The 21816-nt window shown below is 35.9% G+C and overlaps 1 protein-coding gene across 1 annotated transcript; it reads left to right on the top strand.

Moving 5' to 3' along the window:
• Window positions 1–14529: 14529 nt before the first annotated feature.
• Window positions 14530–19523, top strand: LOC141687200 (NADH dehydrogenase [ubiquinone] iron-sulfur protein 8, mitochondrial). Its single transcript, XM_074492395.1, has 8 exons — window positions 14530–14686; window positions 16927–17023; window positions 17773–17826; window positions 17943–18034; window positions 18125–18238; window positions 18816–18883; window positions 18961–19072; window positions 19159–19523. The coding sequence occupies exons 1-8, from the start codon at window positions 14630–14632 to the stop codon at window positions 19252–19254; spliced, it is 690 nt and encodes a 229-aa protein (XP_074348496.1). The 5' UTR covers window positions 14530–14629; the 3' UTR covers window positions 19255–19523.
• The last annotated feature ends 2293 nt before the right edge of the window (window positions 19524–21816 follow it).

Here is a 21816-nt window from a genome sequence, read left to right on the forward strand (position 1 = left end):
TTCTCTAATTTATTAAATATGATTAATTAATTAATCACATTTATTCTACATCGTGAGGGATACTTCTCAGCATATCGCGACTATCCGGATAATATGAATTCACTGCTTAGAATACCAAGAACCTATTCAGTGAATAGTTACCGTATAATAAACTACTTCTACCCTACAATATTCCGATTAAATACAAGACATGGATCTCGTGTCAAGCCTATCTAATTCAATCACTTGCTTACCATTTACTATGCGTAGTTCTATGCAAATTAGAAACTCTTTTCTAATTTCATTGACTCTGGCCAGAGATTCCTGAACTAGCATAAGTGGATCAGCCTTGAACATTCGCTTCCTTCACTGGAAGGGGTAGATCCTTTATTGATCATACACTATCTTCGTGTACAAATTCCTATACCCAGAAGAGCCCTAATAATTGTCCCTGGAGACTAAGAACTAAACCAAAGCATAGTTCAGTGTACACAAGATGACTATGATGACCTCAAGTCTAAGGATACTTGTACAACTATCACTATGTGAACAACTGCTGACACGTGAGTGAACTCCATCAGTTGTTCAGCTGTGCGAGTCATGTTCAGTGAACTTATTCTATAATAAGCACCTACATACTAGCTATAGTGTCACCACACAAATGTCTATGAGAACAGACATCCTTCATAATGAAGCAAGCATAGTATGTACCGATCTTTGCGGATTATTAATTACCAGTTAGTAATCCTATGACCAGGAACTATTTAAGTTTAGAGTTATCATCTTTTTAGGTCTCACTATTATGATCTCATCATAATCCATAAAAAGCTTTACTCTAAACTATGATATATCTTATTTAAACAATTAAATAGATATAGCCCGTAATAAAAATAAAACAAGTCTTTTATTAATATCAATGAAATCAAAACAGATTACATAAAAGTTATTCCTAAATCCTAATACATGATTGGACTTAGGACATATTCCTTTCAATCTCCCACTTGTACTAAAGCCAATCACTCTGGTATCTAATACTCATCTTGTCTTTATGACGATCAAAGTGACTTTCATAAAGTAGCTTTGTTAGTGGGTCTGCTATGTTGTTATGTGTGTCAACTCTAATTCAATACAATATAAGAAATGTTACCGCGCTCCCACTAACCCTTTTGTAGACGCATGGTTCATCTACGTTTTTTGATAAAATCAAACTCTTTGATTGTCTCATCAAAACGAATGTTCCATCTTTCGAGAAGCCTGCTTTAAACCACATATGGTTCGCAGCAACTTACACACTAGGTTTTCATTTCTCTTGGAAAGAAAACCATCTGGCTAATTGTCAGATCTCATAGTCGTAGTAAGCAGCAATCGTAAACAAAATCCGAACTGATTTTAACAGGGCTACAGGTAAAAGGTTTCATCAAAGTCAATACATTGCCTTTGTTTGAATCCTTTTGCCAAAAGCCTGGCCTTAAAGGTCTCCACCTGGCCATCTGCTATAATCTATCTTTTGTATACCGTATACATAGATTCCATTCCGGATTTCATGGCACTTTGCCATTTCTCTGAGTCAACACTACTCATAGCCTCATTATAGGTCACAGGGTCGTCATCATCAATGATTGACAACTCATTGTCATTCTCAATGACAAGGCCATATTACCTCTCAGGTTGGCGAGACACTCTCCCTGATCTATGAATGGGCTGTTCCACAAAAGGTTGTTCAGTCAGAACAGGTGTTTCCACTCGATCTGTAGTAGTTTGTGCTTCTTGAACTTCATCAAGTTCAATTTTGCTCCCACTGTTTCCTTCAAGGATAAACTCCTTTTCCAAGAAGGTAGCATGTCTGGAGACAAACACCCGATGATCGGTGTAATAGTAATACCCTAAAGTCTCTTTAGGATATCCCACAAAACTACATTTTACGGATCAATATTCCAGCTTATCTGGGTCAACTTTCTTGACATAAGCTGGACATCCCCAAATCTTAACGTGTTTAAGACTCGATTTCCTTTCTTTCCATATCTTATACGAAGTTTGAGGAACAGATTTGGAAAGCACCTTATTCAGTAAATATGCTGAGGTTTCCAATGCATAACCCCATAGGAATACTGGAAGATTTGCATAGCTCATCATGGACCGAACTATGTCTAACAAAGTTCGATTTCTCCTTTCAGATACCAATCTGGAGGAGTCCACTGGGAGACTATACCATTTAGTTTGAGATAATCTAGAAACACTCCATTAAAGTATTCACCACCTCGATCTAATCGAAGAATTATAATACTATGTTTGGTTTGTTTCTCCACTTCATACTTATAATCTTTGAACTTTTCAAAGGCTTCAGACTTGTGTTTCATCAAACACATATCCGAATCTAGATCTATCATCTATGAAAGTAATGAAGTATGAAAATCCACCCATGGCTTGCGTAGACATTGGTCCACATACATCTGTGTGTACCATTCCTAGCAAATTTGCAGCCCTCTCTCCATGTCTACTAAATGGAGACTGCAGTGCCACAATGAAGTGAGATTTTCATCATCCCTTTTCTTTTATTAGTTTGTTCAATCTGAAGTAAATTATGTCACATATATACAGACCATTATTTAAAGCACCACGTCCATAAAGAATATTATATTTAAGAATAGAACATTCATTATTCTCAATAATAAATGAAAATTCATCCAAGTCTAACATGGGAATAATATTCCTCATAATTGAGGGAACAAAATAATAATTATATCAAACAATAGTCTTGCCCGTAGGCCTATGTAAATGAAATGATTCTACATCTACAGCAACAACTCTTGCTCCATTTCCCATCAGTAGAACCACCTCCTCTTCCTCAAGAGTCCTACTTCTCCTTGGTCCCTGCAACAATTGCAGATATGAGAACCACAGGCGGTATCGAATACCCAAGTAGAAATTTGATTTAATGACATATTCACTTCTATCATGAACATACCTGAATCAGAAGCAGTAGTCTCACTACCCTTCTTCTTCTTCAATTCTGCAAGGTAAACCTTGCAGTTCCTCTTCCAGTGCCCCACCTTGTTACAGTGAAAGCAAACAACTTTGCTCTTGGGGTTTTCGGCTTTTGGTGGAACCGGCTTTTCTTCACCTACTTTCTTCTTCTTGGAAGAGTTCCTCTTCCTTTTCTTAGGATTGGAACCTTCACCAATTATAAGAACAAAACTCTTCTTAGGGGGAAATTCGATTTCGCAGTCTTCAACATGTTGTGGAGTTCAGGCAGGCTGACATCCAACTTATTCATGTGAAAGTTCACAACAACTGCGAGAACGAACTCGGAAGCGATTGCAAGACCAAGTCTTGGCTCAGCTCCCCATCCATGGCAAAACCAAGTTGTCCAAGACGTTCAATCAAATTGATCATCTTAAGTACATGGTCATTCACAGATGATCCCTCAGACATCCTACAACCGAACAACTCCTTCGATATCTCATATCGAGCTTTCCTCCCCGCCACATCATACAACTCTTGTAGATGAATGAGGATAGTGTGAGCATCCATATGCTCATGTTGCTTCTGTTGCTCAATGTTCATCGAAGCTAGCATGATGCATTGAACAATATTTGCATCATCTATCCACTTACGATACACAACATGTTCATCATTATGTGCATCACTAGCAGGTTCAGTAGGCTTAGGTGAGTCAATCACGTATTCCGGCTTCTCAATCCTGAGAACAATTCTCAAGTTTCGAAGCCAGTCAGCATAATTAGGACCAGTCAATTTGTGAGCATCCAGTATGCTCCTGAGCGATAGTGCAGAAGACATAACGTACAAAGTAAATCTGTAAATGATAAACACATAACAACACTTAGCAAATATTCGATTTCATTTTAAAACACTATATGAATCGGGTCTTTATTCATAAGTGGCTCCCACCAGTTTACCTAATTTATTCAACCCCCTACGTGAAAAATTAAGCATTCATAATGCTAGTGGGAATAGGGATCCTACATTCAATTACACGACCCCGGCTGTAGCACGAACCGCCATGTAATGTTCAATAGGCAGACAACTCTTGTCAATTACATCTCATGTTATTCCCTAATCAAACTTTAGCCTCTTGAATAATTGAGTCTCGGCTGTAGCACGACAAACTCAATATTCTAAGTCAAGTCTAACCCAACATTCCGTACAGTTGAATCAGTCCCCAAAGGCCCACGGCTGTAGCACGTACCGGCCTTTAGATTCTTATTCAATGTACACATCTCTATGTAACAGACAAGTATTTCTTATTTCGAAATCAAAGCCCACGGCTGTAGCACGAACCGACAATGATTCAAAAATAAGAACTACTTTTCTATCATGTTGGAAGGCTATGACCGACACAAGCCCGTTGTATCATTGGTCAATTACTACTTGATATTATTTAATTTTAGAGGGATTATATTACGTTACAATCATAATCATATTATAAAGAGATTCTTCCTTTTAAATTAAATATTCCAAATCAATAATCAATAATCAGATGATTCCCAGATCGGGTGGAGCATTGTCAAGATGCGTCACTTAATAACCCTTTCTTACAGATAGAAATCTGTTGTTGATAGAATCATCCTTTCTCTCATATCGAAAATTCATATTCAATTACGTGTTTCATAAACACAAGAATCTCATGATTGTATTCATAATATTATTCTTAAGGTTATGAAACAATTTCACTATACTAGGTTGTCTAACAAACGCCTTATGTTTATTTAAGTTCACCTAAATCTATCATCGCATGATAAACTAAGCATATATCACATATATAAACATGAATAAACATCAAGGTAGGCATGTTACATTATCTAGCGCATAGAACTAAGCATTATACATCTCTATGTATCACATGAAGCATTTAAAATCAATTCAAACGATCAAAAACAGCTTTAAAACACTTCATGGAATATAAACAGTTCAAAACTTTTATATAAACTAAAATCGATCACTCCATTAGATCCGTCTCAGAAAAACGAATCCAACGGTATATTGCACGCCCAAAATGGAGTTACGAAACTCCCAGAAAATCAATTTTAAAATCAACAGACGGGCTGTAACGCATTACAGGAACGCGTTACAAGCCCTGTAACGCATTCCGGTGATGCGTTACACCCCTTTTCAGCCATTAAAGTGTGTAACGCATTCCCGGAATGCGTGACACCCCCTTTTTTTTATTTTCAGCAGCCGCTGCCGCCTTTTTCTTTCTCGATCAGCGTGCCTGACATTCTCACCTGTTCTGTCTGTTCTTCTCCGTACAACAGCAAATTGTACAGCAGATATATACAAACATACTTACAATTTATATTTTTATATATATGATTATTTAATTACGAATTTAATTGCAAGAACTTCAAAAATTCATAATAAAAAATCTATACATCATAAAATTATGAAAAAAATACTCAGACGATCTACAACACTTGTAGAACCCAGATCAACATTCAAAATTATTCTGAGAAACGATTTCTCATCAGACAAAATTAATCCATAATATAACTTGTAAAAATCATAATTAATTCATACAAGCACATAAAATTCTGAAATTTTTACCACAGATCTATATGCATACAACCTATGCTCTGATACCATTGTTGGATTTTTAACGCAGCGGGGCCATGGAAAAACACTTTTACACATACAAAATCCAAATAAAAGCATACAGATCATGAATAAAAATTCGAGGGATCGAATCTAACCTTTTAAAATAATTCGGAGACAACGATCAGAGATCCTTAGCAGTTGCTCCTCAAGTGTGAAGCACTCCACCGGTATCCACCAAGAAAACGATGTTAAGGAGGAGGAAGGAGGTGGAGAGAATTGGGTTTTTCAAACTTTTTGGGTTTTTCGGGTTCAAATAAAATTAGGGTCTATAATAGTGTATTTATAGGCAAAATTTTTAGCTGAAATTTTCCCATAAATATTATTATTATTATCCCATTTATTATTCTTATTAATAATTAAAACACCTTTTAATCATTAATCCTTTTTCTAAACACTTTAGAAATAATTCTCTCTCTTGATTTAATTTCCAAAAATTAAATCTTTTAATTAATAATATTAAGAAATTTTCTTAATTAATTTATAATCAATTAAATCTCATTTAATCAATTATTAAATTTGCCAATTAATTATTTATTTCACAAATAAATAATTATTTAGCCATTATTAATTAATTTCTCCACCATTAAATCATTCACTTTTTATGGTGTGACCCTGTAGGTTCAATATTAAGCCGGTAGTAGAAATAAATAATAATAAAACTATTTTATCATTATTTATATAAATTCTCTAATTTATTAAATATGATTAATTAATTAATCACATTTATTCTACATCGTGAGGGATACTTCTCAGCATATCGCGACTATCCGGATAATATAAATTCACTGCTTAGAATACCAAGAACCTATTCAGTGAATAGTTATCGTACAATAAACTCCTTCTACCCTACAATGTTCCGATTAAATACAAGGCATGGATCTCGTGTCAAGCCTATCTAATTCAATCACTTGCTTACCATTTACTATGTGTAGTTCTATGCAAATTAGAAACTCTTTTCTAATTTCATTCACTCTGGCCAGAGATTCCTGAACTAGCATAAGTGGATCAGCCTTGAACATTCGCTTCCTTCACTGGAAGGGGTAGATCCTTTATTGATCATACACTATCTTCGTGTACAAATTCCTATACCCAGAAGAGCCCTAATAATTGTCCCTGGAGACTAAGAACTAAACCAAAGCATAGTTCAGTGTACACAAGATGACTATGATGACCTCAAGTCTAAGGATACTTGTACAACTATCACTATGTGAACAACTGCTGACACGTGAGTAAACTCCATCAGCTGTTCAGCTGTGCGAGTCATGTTCAGTGAACTTATTCTATAATAAGCACCTACATACTAGCTATAGTGTCACCACACAAATGTCTATGAGAACAGACATCCTTCATAATGAAGCAAGCATAGTATGTACCGATCTTTGCGGATTATTAATTACCAGTTAGTAATCCTATGACTAGGAACTATTTAAGTTTAGAGTTATCATCTTTTTAGGTCTCACTATTATGATCTCATCATAATCCATAAAAAGCTTTACTCTAAACTATGGTATATCTTATTTAAACACTTAAATAGATAGAACCCGTAATAAAAACAAAACAAGTCTTTTATTAATATCAATGAAATCAAAACAGATTACATAAAAGTTATTCCTAAATCCTAATACATGATTGGACTTAGGACATATTCCTTTCACCTAGTTCATTGATTAGAATTCCAGACTTTATCATTATCTAGACTTAATTATTTAAATAGAGATTTCTACATTTTTATTATTGATTTAGACAGTTTGGAGATTTAATATTATTTTAGAGATTTTAGACTGTTTAAATTATGTTCAGAAATAAATTAGTGCTCTGTTTGCAGGTTTATGGATTTTATGTAAGATCTCATTTTATTATTAAAAAGGGGGTGTTACAAATACAATTCTAACTTTCCAAGTAAGAGATATAATCCCACTAATTGGAAGGAGGCGGAATACCACAAAGAGAAAGTGTACCATATATTTTGATATTGAAAATCATATTTTCGAGATTGATAGTGATCGTTGATTATTTATTCGGCGTCAAGGACATTCGGAATTTCACCTACCATACCGAAGTAATATATTATATTTATAACAACATAAAATTTTCATAACATACTATTTTTAAAATATAGCTAATTAATATAGACAATACCATCGAAGTGCAATATCTTACATGTTCAACAAATTTTACATATTGTTCTACAGATCCAATTTAGCCAACTAATTATAGCTAACATCATTGGAGATGCTCTCAGGTAATTTTTTATATGCGTTAAATGGATTTAAGTGTGAAAGATTCATGAATATGTGCATAATATAAAGTTTTATGTGTAAAAGGATAAACTGGGTTATGAATCATGAGTAATGGGTAAATTAGCGGGTAAAAGTTACATGGATTTTAATAGCCTTTAAGATAATATAGATTGTACCATGTAAACAACTGTAGTAATTTTTTAATTAACTCCACAATATTTTATTTTTATGAGTTGTCTTTTATGAGTTGTAATTATTTTCATGAGAAATGTGTGCTTTCATTTGCATCATATCTTGATCGTATATTTCTATTTCATTTCCGCAAATTCAATTAAGTAAAAAAAAATACGTTAATTACGTCGTCGATCTCAATTTCATAAAGACTATCGATCCATCAGGAAGTAACATGAATATATCATCAATAATTACAGTCAGAATAACATCAATTTCCTGTAATATAGAGTATGCTCGTGTATTGCACGGGTTCTAAAGCTAGTATGAACTAATAATACACGATTTTTTTTCGCAAATTGTGCACTAAAATATTTGTATTGGACTGATAGGTAGTATTCGTTTTATAAATCTTATGACAACTTGCTGAAATTTAAACAGAATCATAGATTATTATTATTTTTAATTAAATTACGATTAATGCTCCAATTAATTAATAAAAGATATCTCTACTATCTATACTACTCCCTCCGTCCCAAAATGTTTTTCCATCTTTTGTACTGTTCATGGTAAGCTATTGACTATTAATTTACGTCTAATCTATAAGATCAAACATACTCATTAGTGATTTTATTGGATTCGTATTTATGAGTAATTTAATACAATGAAGTTTTTATATTTAATATTAATACGAAATTAAAAATATTAACAATCAAAAGTGTAAATTTTTCTCTCCATATTTCATGTGAAAGTTTTTATTTCTCTCCATATTCAAAACCATTAGAATATTGTGAGAGTTTTCTATCTGAGTAACAATGGAGGATACTGAGATTATTAATCAACGTCTGGAAAGTATGGGTATTGAGGAGGAGGAGAATGCAGGCTTTATGTTGGAAGGAGAGGTGGATGAAACCACCAACAGATATGAACTTTGTCTTGTTGGGAGATTGCTTACGGAAAAAGGTGTAAACATAAAAGTCATGAAATCGAGGATAGCTCATGTCCGGAGGCCATCGATGGGGTTAAACATTACAAATCTCGATCAAGGAATGTTTCTTTTTCAGTTCTTCAGAAAAGAAGATATGCAATGGGTCACCAATGGCGACCCTTGGTCATTCGACAACACAATGCTGGCTCTGGAGAAAGTTACAGCGGGGGAGAACCCAGCAAAGATGCAGCCATGTTTTGTAAGTATTTGGATTCAGTTATATAATCTACCAATGGGGTATATGCTTGAAACAGTTGGAAGACAACTAGGGAATTTCTTTGGAGAATTTCTGGAATATGATGTAAGGAATAGTATGTCAATATGGAGGGATTGCATGAGAGTTCGAATTAAGATTGACGTACGCAAACCTCTTAAGAGAAAAAAGAAAATTATCAAGAAAGATGGCTCGGAGATTATAGTGGAATATAGATACGAAAGACTGGGTGAATTCTGCTTTTCATGTGGGATGGTGAGTCACACTGATAGATTCTGCAGGCTGAGTGTAACTGGAGAGGTGGGCAAGGAGAAAAAATGGGGTAGTTGGCTCCGAGCACCACCACGAAGGGTGGCCGGGCAAACGCAGAGCAAGTGGCTGAGAAACGAGAACGATGACACGTGGGAAGCTAGGATTGGGGGGAGTTCAGCAAACAGATCTTTTCAGGGGGGAGAATTCAAATCAAGCGCATGAAAGTAGGGAGGCGAGTGATTACAGGAAGGAGGGTGTAACAGACAATAGGAAGGATAAGAATAAATCTCTGGTTGTAAAAGAAGCAAATTTTACGGGATTTAAAACAACTTCAAATGTGGTATATGATTTAAATGAGGATGACAGTGAAATTATCCAACTGGAGGACCGGAAACGTAGGAGAGGAATTTACATTCAGGAGGGTCTCATGGATATTGACCAAAGGGATAAATTATCGGGTATTCAGAAAGAGCAACAAACACAAGAAACTGACATTTCTAATGATGATTTGGCGGTCACTTCTCACAACAGTCCGGCTGAGCTTGCCAGGCAAGCCAGCCATTCACAATGAATGCCATTGCTTGGAACTGTCGAGGTGTGGGCTCAGCTCGATCAGTTCGTCTTTTGAAAGAGATGGTTACGTCTCATAAGCCTGATGTATTGTTTTTATCTGAAACTTTAGCTGAATAGTAATAAAATTGCTTTGCTTGCAGCAAAGATTGGTTTTTCTAATCATTTTTCAGTAGAGAAGCAGGGTAGAGGAGGAGGGCTGGCAGTCTTTTGGAGTAATAAAATTAACTGCTTTGTTTTTGTCTCCTCCAACAATCATATTGACATCATAGTCCAGGAGTGCTCAGGGGATAGGTGGCGGTTAACGTGTTTTTATGGCTTCCCAGAACGGGAACGGAGGCAAGACTCATGGGACTTGCTTCGTAATTTGTCATCCATGTCTCAGCTGGCTTGATGTGTGTTTGGAGATTTCAACGACCTTCTCTATAGCAGTGATAAGAAGGGAATGAATGAGCATCCGGCTAGTCTGATGGAAGGTTTTTGTAGTGCAATAGAAGATAGTTCGTTGATTGAGCCGGAGCTTAAAGGAGGTGATTTTACTTGGGAGAAAAGCAAAGGTACGACAAGCTGGGTTAGGGAAAGGTTGGATAGATGTTTTGAAAATGATGCCTGGTGGAGTAAATTCCCTTTATGCATGCTGAATGTTTTTCATGTCACTAAATCAGACCATGATCCAATCAAACTATAGCTATTGTGCACTTCCATTTCGAAGAAGCAATTCAGGTTTCGCTTTGAGAACACATGGTTAAAGGAAGCCAATTTCCATGCAGAGATATCAGGGTTCTGGTAGCAACTCCCAGCTCTTCATTTGATCCCTAAGCTTGGTGAGCTGTCCAGATTCATGGCACACTGGGGTAGAGACTTCTTCAATAAGTTCAGAGAAAAAATTATTCCGAAGAAAATGATAATCGAGGATCTAAAAAATAGAGAAGATGATGATGGTATTCAATTATATTTTGATGAGAAGGAAAAGTTGAATGATTTGCTAGCCACCGAGGAAAGTTACTGGAAACAAAGAGCTAAAAAATTCTGGCTTAAAGAGGGTGATACTAATTCACGTTTCTTTCATGTAGCAGTGTCCAGCATAAAAAAACTGAATCATATATCCAGTCTCAAAGCAGAAGATGGTACTATTGTGTCAAGTCACGAATGTATGTGTAATAGTCTGCTTAGTTACTTCAGTCAAGTTTTACAGAGTCTAATAACTGCAGAGACATACTGATTTGTGAGGGCACTGCATTTATATCTTCTAGACATAATGAAACTCTTACTGCTGAACTATCTTTTTCTGAATTTACCAAAGCTGTTAAAGATATGCATCCAGATAAAGCCAGTGGACCGGATGGCCTTAATCCGACTTTCTTTCAGCATTTTTGAAAGCTCCTTGGTAAGAAAGTTTATAAATGTTGTTGTACTTGGTTAACTGAAGGCACGATATCAACTAGAGTTAATGATACAACCATCGTGCTCATTCCCAAAAAAGAAATGGTGGATGATCCTAAAGATCTCAGACCTATAGCCTTATGTAATGTGCTTTACAAGATCATAGCTAAAGTTCTGGCAAATAGGTTGCAGAAAATCCTCCCCCAAATCATTTCGGAAGAGCAGTCAGCCTTTGTCCCAGGTAGAAACATTACAGATAATGTGCTAGTAGCGTTTGAAATTTTGCATTACATGAAAAGGAAGCACAATGGCCAAAATGGAGTAGTGGCTCTAAAACTCGACATCAGTAAAGCGTATGATCGAGTGCGATGGGATTATCTTCGTTGTAGAATGAGGACTATGAGTTTCTCTGAAAAATGGATACAATGGATAATGTTATGCATTACAACGGTGTCTTATTCCATTTCTTTCCAAGGCTCATTACTGGGACCTATAAATCCTACTCGTGGTCTTAGACAAGGGGACCCTTTGTCCCCATATCTGTTTTTATAGTGCGTCGAGGGCTTGTCTAAAGATCTAACAGCAGCTGGTAGTTCTGGGAATATTACAGGATGTAAAATAAGCAACACAACCCCAGCAATATCGCATTTGTTATTTGCTGACGACAATTTCCTGTTCTTTAAGTCCTCGGTTAAAGAAGCAGATGAAGTTAAAAGAATTCTAAATAAGTATGAGTCCTACTCTGGTCAAGCTATCAATTTCCAGAAATCTGCCATTTTTTAGCTCCAACGTCAGGATGGATAAGCAAGGACAAATCAAGGAGAAACTGGGGGTTATGAAGGATATAGGTGATAGTAAATACTTGGGCCTCCCTTCCTTAATTGGTCGATCAAAGAAGAGAGTGTTTCGGTATCTCAAGGAGAAGATCATAAAGAAAATAGAGGGTTGGAGCACGAGGCTGCTATCAAGGGCTGGTAAATTAGTTATGTTAAAGAATGTTTTGCAAGCTATCCCTGCATAAGCTATGTCCTGCTTCCTTCTACCAAAATCGCTTTGTGAAGAAATTCAAAGAGTGTTGAATGGTTTCTGGTGGAAAAACAATTCTACGAGTAACAAAGGTATTAGATGGTTAAGTTGACAGAAAATGTGTATGCTGAAGAATAGTGGCGGGCTAGGGTTCAGGGACATCAAGGGTTTTAATATAGCCTTGTTAAGCAAACAATGTTGGAAGTTAGTGACCGAGCCAGAGTCTTTGATGGCCATAGTTTTAAATGCAAAATACTATCCAAACAACCACTTTTTACAAGCTGGTAGAAAGGGAGGAGATAGCTATACGTGGTCTGGTATCTGGGAAGCCAAGGAGGAGATGAAAAAGGGTCTGAGGTGGATCGTGGGTGATGGTAAATCTATAAAAGTTGCTGAAGACAGGTGATTGAGGTTAAAGGACGATTTCTGTGTGGATAAACATCGGGTTATTGGTGATATCAAGCACTTAATTGTAAGTGATTTCTTTCTGGAGAACACGAGAACTTGGGATATTAATAAGTTGAATAGTCATTTTTGTAGTGAAGATGTAGCAGCTATGGTGAATACTCGAATTTTCCAAAGGTATACAGCAGACAGGATGGCCTGGACTCATTCCAAGAATGGGAAGTATATGGTGAAATCAGGTTATTTCCAATGGTGTCAACATCATGCAAATGCGACTGAAGTTCAACAATCTAGAGGCTGGAGTGTGATCTGGAAGCTTCAAGTCCCTCACAAAACCAAGGTGTTTTTGTGGAGATTTTGTCGTAATACCCTACCTGTAAGGATGCTGCTGCGAGGAAGAGGTATTCAAGTACCAATAATCTGCACTATGTGTACGGGAGAGATCGAGCACTTGAGACATTTGTTTTTTGAATGTCAGTTTGCTAGAAAATGTTGGCAGTATATGGGAGTTGATGTGAACAACTGGGATATTGAAGATAGCAGAGAGTGGCTTCTTAGTAAATTAGCAACTGGATCGAAACAGGAGCTTATAGTCATCTCTACAGTGTTAACGGGAGTCTGGTTCACAAGAAATAAGAACATTTTTTAGCACAGGCTTATGCCTCCGGAAGCAGCTTTGGAATGGAGTAAAAAACAGATATTGGACTGGCAAGAAGCTAATAAAAAACAGCTACAAACAGTATTGGAGCAAGTAGATAGACATGTGTATGATTATAAATGGAACCCTCCAGAGGTTGGATGCATGAAAATCAATATTGATGCTGCTGTAAAAGAAGGCCAGAACTGGTTTGCGCTAGGTATGGTGGCTAGAAATCATTTGGGGAAATATATTTCAGAAAAAACGATGAAGTTTGGAGGGCAAGATTCGGTGGTTGAGGCAGAGATGATAGGCATCCTTGAAACTTTGTCATGGGCCAATGAGTGCATACCGGGTAGGGTGACTGTTGAAAGTGACTCCTTGATCAGTGTCCAGGAAGTGCAGCAAGATAAGGAAAATCTGTTGAAGGTTGGTGATATCAAGCAGCAGTGCAGGGATATTCTTCAAAGTAATGATAGATTCTCCTTGAGTTTTGTTAGAAATCAAGCAAACAGGATAGCTTATTGTATGGCTAAAATTCCCTGTGAGCTAAATAGCTTTAGTGTTTTCCCGTCTCCTCCGAGTCATTTGTTGGAGACAATTTTGTCCGAAAGTTTAGTTGATTAATGAAAATATTCTTTGCATAAAAAAAAGATATCTCTACTAACTACTGTTGATTTCTTATTTTAGAACAATATAACGGGTAACAATCTCCAAAAAAACTCCTTAGATACATTTATGTAGAGAATTACTATATAAATAGATATTTAATTTTTTGATCATATATAATTACAAATTGTAATTGCCAAAACAATAAACAAATTTGCACAATATTTTACATTAGTTTCAAATTTTATATTTGTTGCAATAAAATAGTATAATTTGTGATGAGATTTATAATAGAATTAATGGTTATTCACAGTACAAGTTATAATAAGTTTTAAAATGACAATTTTTGTTAATCAAATAGAAAAATTACTATTACAAAAAGTGTGGAGAACACGAGTACACATTGCCAGAAAAGGACTTACTCTTGTATAAAATGAACAGAAATACAGTTGGACTATAAACACCCTGTTGAGTTGAGTTTAGCCGACCCGAGTTGATCTCTAAAACGCACCGTCTCGACGAGAAAATTAAATCAGAGAGAAATGGCCGCTGCGCTCTTAGCTCGTAGGTCTCTCTCCGCTCTTCGTTCTCGCCAGCTTGTATGCTCCTCTCTCTCTCCCTCTCTCTCCCTCTCTCTCTCTCCTCTCCTACATCTCTCTCTCTCTCTCTCTCTCCCCCTCTCCCTCTCCCTCACCCTCTCCCCTACATATTTCTCTACGGATTTAGTTATAACTTTGTGTATATTATTAAGATCAGATTTTATATTGTGGATCATGAAATCGTACCCGATCCTCCTAATTGAAGACACGGAGTTTTGTTCCTTAGGGTTTTAGTAATAATTTTAATTTGATTGAACTAGATGCCACGTGGCCAGGGCTGAGATTGAGCTAAATTGTGATTATTGATTTTTGGATTAGGTTTTTGGCTAGAAATGTGTGTGAAATGAATTGTGGAACTTCGAGTGTTTGTGTTGAGGTATTTAATTGTGCTAAAGGGAATTAATAAGTGATATTGTGTGTTCGTGTTTTGGTAGAGAATGTGTATAGGAAATGAATTATATAACTGTGAATATTTTTTTAGCGACTACCGATATTTATTTGTACCAGAAGGAATTAATAACTGATAGTGCAGACATGTGTTTCGATATAGATGTTTATAAAATGAGTTGTAGAACTGTGAATGTTCATTTAGTGATATTTAAGTGGACCGGAAGGGATTGATGACTGATAGTGCATATATGTGTTGTGATAAAAATGTGTATATGAAATGAATTGCTGAAATGTGAATGTTTGTTTGGGGATATTTAGTTGTACTGGAAGGAATTAAAAGCTGATAGTGCATATATGTGTTTCAATAAAATGTGTATATGAAATGAATCGTTAAATTGTGAATGTTCGTTTAGTGATATTTAGTGATGTTTGATTGTACCGAAAGGAATTAATAGCTGATAGTGCTGACGCGTGTTTTAAAAAAGTTAGTGTTTTTCGAGTGAGAATTTTAGCTTTTCGATTGTATGGATGATATTGGTTACACGTTTACTGAAGAGGGAATGACCTTGCTCCAGTGAGCGAAAAGCGAGTGCTATGATGCAGTAATTTACTAGAGAAGGCAATGAAACACGTTGTTGACTTATGTGTACAGTTTGATAAAAACTCATAGAAGCTTATTGGTTGTGTTTCTATATGCTTTCACACCGGGTAATCTTACAAACCGGTTTCGAGTTAACGATTTACACACCGGCTTTCTTTTGCTGAGTTATTAAAGAGTTAATCGTGATTACACATTGTGTCGGACCCTAATGAGGCTATGACAATCCTAGCAGGCACAATATAACTTTGCTAAACTCGATCATATTAGTTGCTATAATAATCCTTAAGCTATAGAGGTCTGCTTTGTGTTAAACTTGAATATGAAACTGGGTCCGGATATTATGTCTTATGTATAGATATGTAAGTTCAGGACGGGACAACCTCTTTTGAGGCCCCAAGCCAATTCAAAAGTTGGTCCTTTATACACAAGTCCAATAAACAAAGTATATAGAATAGCAATTATGTTTTTCAAAGGTTCTTTTAATTTTCACACCAATATTATTTTACTTTTCTTATATTTAGTATTATATACTTTTCTGTGTAAGGAAATCATAAAGCTCAATTAAATGTGTAAGTAGAAATAATAACTTTGGCATTATTATAAGTTTGAGATATCTGTTTATATCTTTTATATACTTCATAACAACTGATAATACAATCTATTATGCACATATAAATATGAAGTAAAATTATGAGGCCCTCATGTGATCGGCCACCCTGGATAGCCTCCTTGGCCTTATAAAAGAGCTGTCCCTGCGTAAGTGCACTAAGATGCTTAAAGAAATTTTCGGACAAAATTTTTTCTTTTAATAATTTGAATGTGCAAACAGCTCTAGGAGTGAAAAAGTAACTGTTCTTACTGGTTTTAAAAAATAATATAGTTGTGTTCCCTTAAGAGGGAATGGGATGGTAAGAGAGTGTCTTGATGTTTTATCTAGATAGTTAAGAGAAGGATGTAGAAGTGAGAGCGAAAAATATGAGAGGTTTAACAGATTTTTATGGCAAGTTTGTCAAGGAAATGGTGAAAGAAAGGTATTACCATTCATGTTGAAATAGTTATGAAGGAATTTTAATGTAAATCTGTGGAATGAAACGGACGACTGAACACATATTTGTTTTTGCATGTTCAAAAATTTATTCCGTTCTCTCATCATTTTGTTCCATCCAAGTGATAAGAATATGTTCATATAAAGTTGTCGCTTCTCTTCGTGTGGTGTAAAATTCTTTACAATTGACTATTTTTCTCCTAGGTTGCAGCTGGGCAAACGTTGCAGGGGGTGAATGGTCATGAAATTAGACATGGCACATGCTCATTTTCTACAAAGCAGTCTTTTTCTACTGACAAAGGTTATAATCATATGTTTTCATGGTTAATACACATTAAATAAATTAGTTTTAATAAGCTTTGGATTTTTACTCAGCAATATATGTTTGTCTGTGTGTGCGTGAACTTGATTACCTTTATATGTTTATATTAAGGATCGTAGAAGTACCTACCTACTACCTTTTATATTTAGGTTTTTGTCCAAGTAAATTTTGCTATATAAAAAGAATCGCAATTGTGCTATTTGTAGCTGCAAGGGGTTAAGAGAGCGATCTAAACTTTCAGGTTTCTATTAATTCTGTTAGATGTGAAAAGTGATCTTTTAATTTGCCATCGCCAAAGTTAATCAATTTTTTTACTGGATGTAATGTAAGCGTTAGTTTTGACTGGCTTTGGAAGCCCTCTGTAGTTGTACACTTTACATTTTGAAGTGAAATAATTATTTCCAGAAATGCAGTTCCTTGTGTGTTCTACCCATTGTGTGTTTCGTATTTTAAGTCTGCAATTCTATTGCTTCTCTCCTCCCACTTTTCACCTCCCTTTTTTTTTGCTAAATCACTGTTCACCTTCTAATTTAAGCTAATTATGGAAATGCAAATTGTCTACTTTCTGTTTCATAGGTACTTGTTGGAGTGTCACATCTGCTCTTTTACTCCTTTTTCCTCTTTACACGTATTATAACATACTATACTTATGCTGTGTATGTATTAGCCATCTTTTAGGCAGATGAGTGTTACCAGTTCTTTTTTCTCATTCCTTATGTTAATTGCAGATGACGAGGAAAGGGAAAAGCTTTCAAGGGAGATTGCCAAAGATTGGAGTGCTGGTACTGCATAAAATATATGCTCACTATGTTGCAACTTGCAACACTTTTGTATATAATATTGTTTATTCACTTCTAGATGCAATAGGGAATGAAAAATTTATACTGTTAATTTGCAGTATTTGAGCGAAGCATCAACACTTTATTTCTCACTGAACTGGTTCGGGGTTTGAGCTTGACTCTCAAGTACTTCTTTGAAAAGAAAGTTACTGTAAGTGTCCTACATAATCTTTGAGCATTGCTTGTAGTAGGTTGTATAGTATCAGTATGTGCAAGGCTCTAATGAATGTACCTATGACAGATCAATTATCCATTTGAGAAGGGTCCTCTGAGCCCTCGCTTTCGTGGAGAGCATGCTCTCCGACGTTATCCTACTGGGGAGGAGCGATGCATTGCCTGTAAACTCTGTGAAGCTGTAAGAATCACTTTTTATGAATGTAAATAAATTTTAAACTTAAGAAGTAAAGCAGTGGGGGGTTTATGAATTATTATGATGTCTTGTACCATGTGGAGTATTCATGCTTATATACTACCAGTAATTAAAAAATAAATTTACTGTGAAAATTTGAATAAGACCATCGATTTCTTTGTTTTTAGCTGTGTGCGTTAAGTGATTTAGTGTAACGGAGGGTGAAGCAAAGAAAAGTGTACTTCTCTCATTAAAATTCAGATAAAAAAATTAGTACATCGTTTCATTGTCCAGAAATTCTAATTAGATAAGAAAAGGTACTAGCTCTATTTCAATGTAATTGCATGTCATCATAGGTCTTTTTTGTATTTTAACTATATATCCACTATTTTCATAGACTACCCAAGGCAGCTCAGCGTTCATTAAAAATCCTTATATAATCAAAGGCTACACGCCAATTAGTTATGTGGTTATGTCATGACCAAATACTGTGAACTACTCTTACCATTATGTTCTATCTAGATACATGCCTTTTATTAATGATGATGCGCAAATCGTTGTAATATTTATTTTGCTGCAACAGATATGCCCTGCTCAAGCAATCACAATAGAAGCTGAGGAACGTGAAGATGGAAGCCGAAGAACGACAAGGTAGAGTTTAGTATTTGATAAATACCTCCTATACATTATTCTTTGCATGCTTTTCTCATGTGACTGTATTTGTATAGGTATGACATTGATATGACAAAGTGCATCTACTGCGGATTCTGTCAAGAAGCATGTCCTGTTGATGCAATTGTCGAAGGACCTAACTTTGAGTTTGCTACTGAGACTCATGAGGTTGGGGACTATACCGTGGCACGATTTTTATTTCACGATTATATATATTTTAACCAGAATAAACTCGTATTATTTCACTGTTGCAGGAGCTTCTGTACGACAAGGAGAAACTACTTGAGAATGGTGACAGATGGGAAACTGAAATTGCAGAGAACCTACGATCAGAAAGCCTTTACAGATGATTGCTCTGAATATGTCATTTCAGAAGTTCCTGTCTTGCTTAAGACTCATCTAAGAACATGATATCTGGTGGTATCGGATTATGGGTCACTAGCTTAATAAATTTTCTGTTGAACGTCCACAGAGATTCTATGTAGTTGCTACATTTTGTTTTTTGTTTGCGGGGAAATTTTCCTCGTGTATTGCTTGCTTATTATTTGGATGGCGAAAAATCTTACAAGACTGACAAGTGGCAAGTTTTGTCTGCAATGTGATTATAATGTTTGTTGTATGTGGCTGTTAAAACTTGGTCTTTACTTTATTTATGTTTGCAACTAACTGTGTGGGTTTACTATGTAGACTCCAGGACCAACAACTTACAAGTTCTCTTGGTGTACATTTTGATTTTTGAATGTGGCTATGCGATTGTAAAGGCTGTGTTGCAAATACATAAATTTCAAAGAGCAGATTGCATTTATTCCTAATTCCAATACTCTTTTTTGCTAATGATGAAATTTTATAAGTCATATGCAATATACGAATAAAAGCTAGTTTGTTTAATACTTTGGATCAAAGTAAAATCAAAGACACTTATGGCTAATTTATAAATTACCAAATTCGTATTATTATCTTATAAATTACTATATTTTTGTCAGGTATAAATTGTATGTTTATTGTTTACAATCATTGTTCTAACAAGCGAAAATCAACATTATTCGGTAGATTAACCTTTCAGTGATTTATCGGCTAATCGATAATTTTAATCAGATGTGTTTAGTAAAATATAAAAATAATTAAATTAATAAACTAAATATATTTATTTAAGAAAAACGGAGTTATTAATCAAATTATAAAATTAAATCGATAAAGTATATTAAAGAGTAAATATACTACTATAATATTGACTCAATATGCGGCCATTGAAGAGAGCCTAGAAGATGTGGTTTTGTGAATAAGATAACATTTCAGTCTGTCTTATCAAGACAGCTCCTAGGCTATTTGTACTGTTCATTACAGACAAAAGGAAATAACCAACTGCCACCTCAACATACGAGGGGTACAAAAATAATAAAGCTGTAATATAATAATCAGGGCATTATGAATATTAAAGAGAAAATGATAGACAAAAATAATAAAGCTGTAATCTAATAATCAGGGCATTATGAATATTAAAGAGAAAATGATAGAGCACGTGATGGTCATGTGGACATCTCTCAATACTCCTCCTCAAGCTGGCGAGTGAGAAGCAGATGAAGCTCCCAACTTGCTGGCACGGGACATGTGAAGTTTCACAGGAAGAACTTTTGTCATTATGTCAGCAACTTGGTCAACTGAAGAGACATGTTCAGTGGTTATGCTGCCATTCTTGAGCTGATCACGGACATAGTGACAATCTATGTCAAAGTGTTTAGTTCTTTCATGCATCACGAGATTTGCAGCGATTGAGAGGGCAGCTTGATTGTCGCATTTCAAAACAGTTGGGGGCAAGTTCAGTAAGCCGAGATCCTTTAAAAGAGAAGACAACCATGTTACTTCACATGCTGTGAGTGCTATGGCACGGTACTCAGCTTCTGCTGATGAGCGGGCCACTACAGTTTGTTTCTTTGTTTTCCACGAAATTGGTGAGTTTCCCAGAAAAATACAGAAGCCAGAAGTTGATATTCTTGTAGTGACACACCCAGCCCAGTCACTATCGCAGTATGCCGCCAGAAGAAGAAGCAAGTAAAATGCCTTGAGTGATTGTCCCAGACAGGTATCGAAGCAGACGCTAAGCATTTTGCATATGAACAGAGGTGGGATGTTGCATGTATTGAGGTAGGATTTGAACTGAAAACACAATATCTGGGCGTGTTATAGTGAGATAGATTAGTTTCCCTATTAACCTCTGATAAGTCGATGGGTCTGGAAGCACGTCACCCATTTCAGCAGTCAATTTAAGCTTAATATCCATAGGCAAGAGAAGAGGTTTGGCTTTAAGCATTCCAAACTCTTGTAGAATGTCAGATGTGTACTTTCTTTGGGAGAGGAAAAATCCATCCATAGACCTGTGGACCTCTATGCCCAAGAAGTAAGAGACGAGGTCGAGATCTTTCATGTTGAAGGCTTTAGACAACAACCCTTTGACATCATCGAGGGACAATTCACTATTGCCACACAGCAAGAGGTCATCGATATAATCCAAGATGATGGTTATAGTAGACATGGAATGAAGGGTGAATAGGCTGTAATCCGCTTTGGATTGAATGAAGCCCATTTGTTGGATGGTTGTAAAGAACTTAGTAAACCAAAGTCTTGGAGATTGACGGTGCCCGTACAAAGATTTTTGAAGCCTGCATACCATCCTGGGAGTAGATTTATCAGATGGTTTGTATTCTTGATTTTGCTTAATTCTGCAACCCAGGTGTGTGTAGCCTTGAGGCATAGTCATATACATTGTTTCTGATAGATCTCCATGGAGAAACGCGTTGGTCATGTCCATTTGAATGGCATGCCACTCGTTCATAGCTGCCACTGCAAGCAAGGTGCGAACAATAGTCATTTTCTCCACGGGAGCAAAGGTTTCTTGGTAGTCGGGCCCATACTGT

This window comes from Apium graveolens, chromosome 9, assembly GCF_009905375.1.
Source record: "Apium graveolens cultivar Ventura chromosome 9, ASM990537v1, whole genome shotgun sequence".
Taxonomy (NCBI): Eukaryota; Viridiplantae; Streptophyta; class Magnoliopsida; order Apiales; family Apiaceae; genus Apium; species Apium graveolens.

Excerpts from the sequence above, each read along its gene's own strand:
- LOC141687200 (XM_074492395.1), top strand. The coding sequence starts at position 14,630 with ATGGCCGCTGCGCTCTTAGCTCGTAGGTCTCTCTCCGCTCTTCGTTCT. Across the intron at positions 17,024-17,772 it reads GTCTTTTTCTACTGACAAAG|ATGACGAGGAAAGGGAAAAG; the intron begins GTTATAATCATA and ends TGTTAATTGCAG. Across the intron at positions 18,239-18,815 it reads CCTGTAAACTCTGTGAAGCT|ATATGCCCTGCTCAAGCAAT; the intron begins GTAAGAATCACT and ends TTGCTGCAACAG.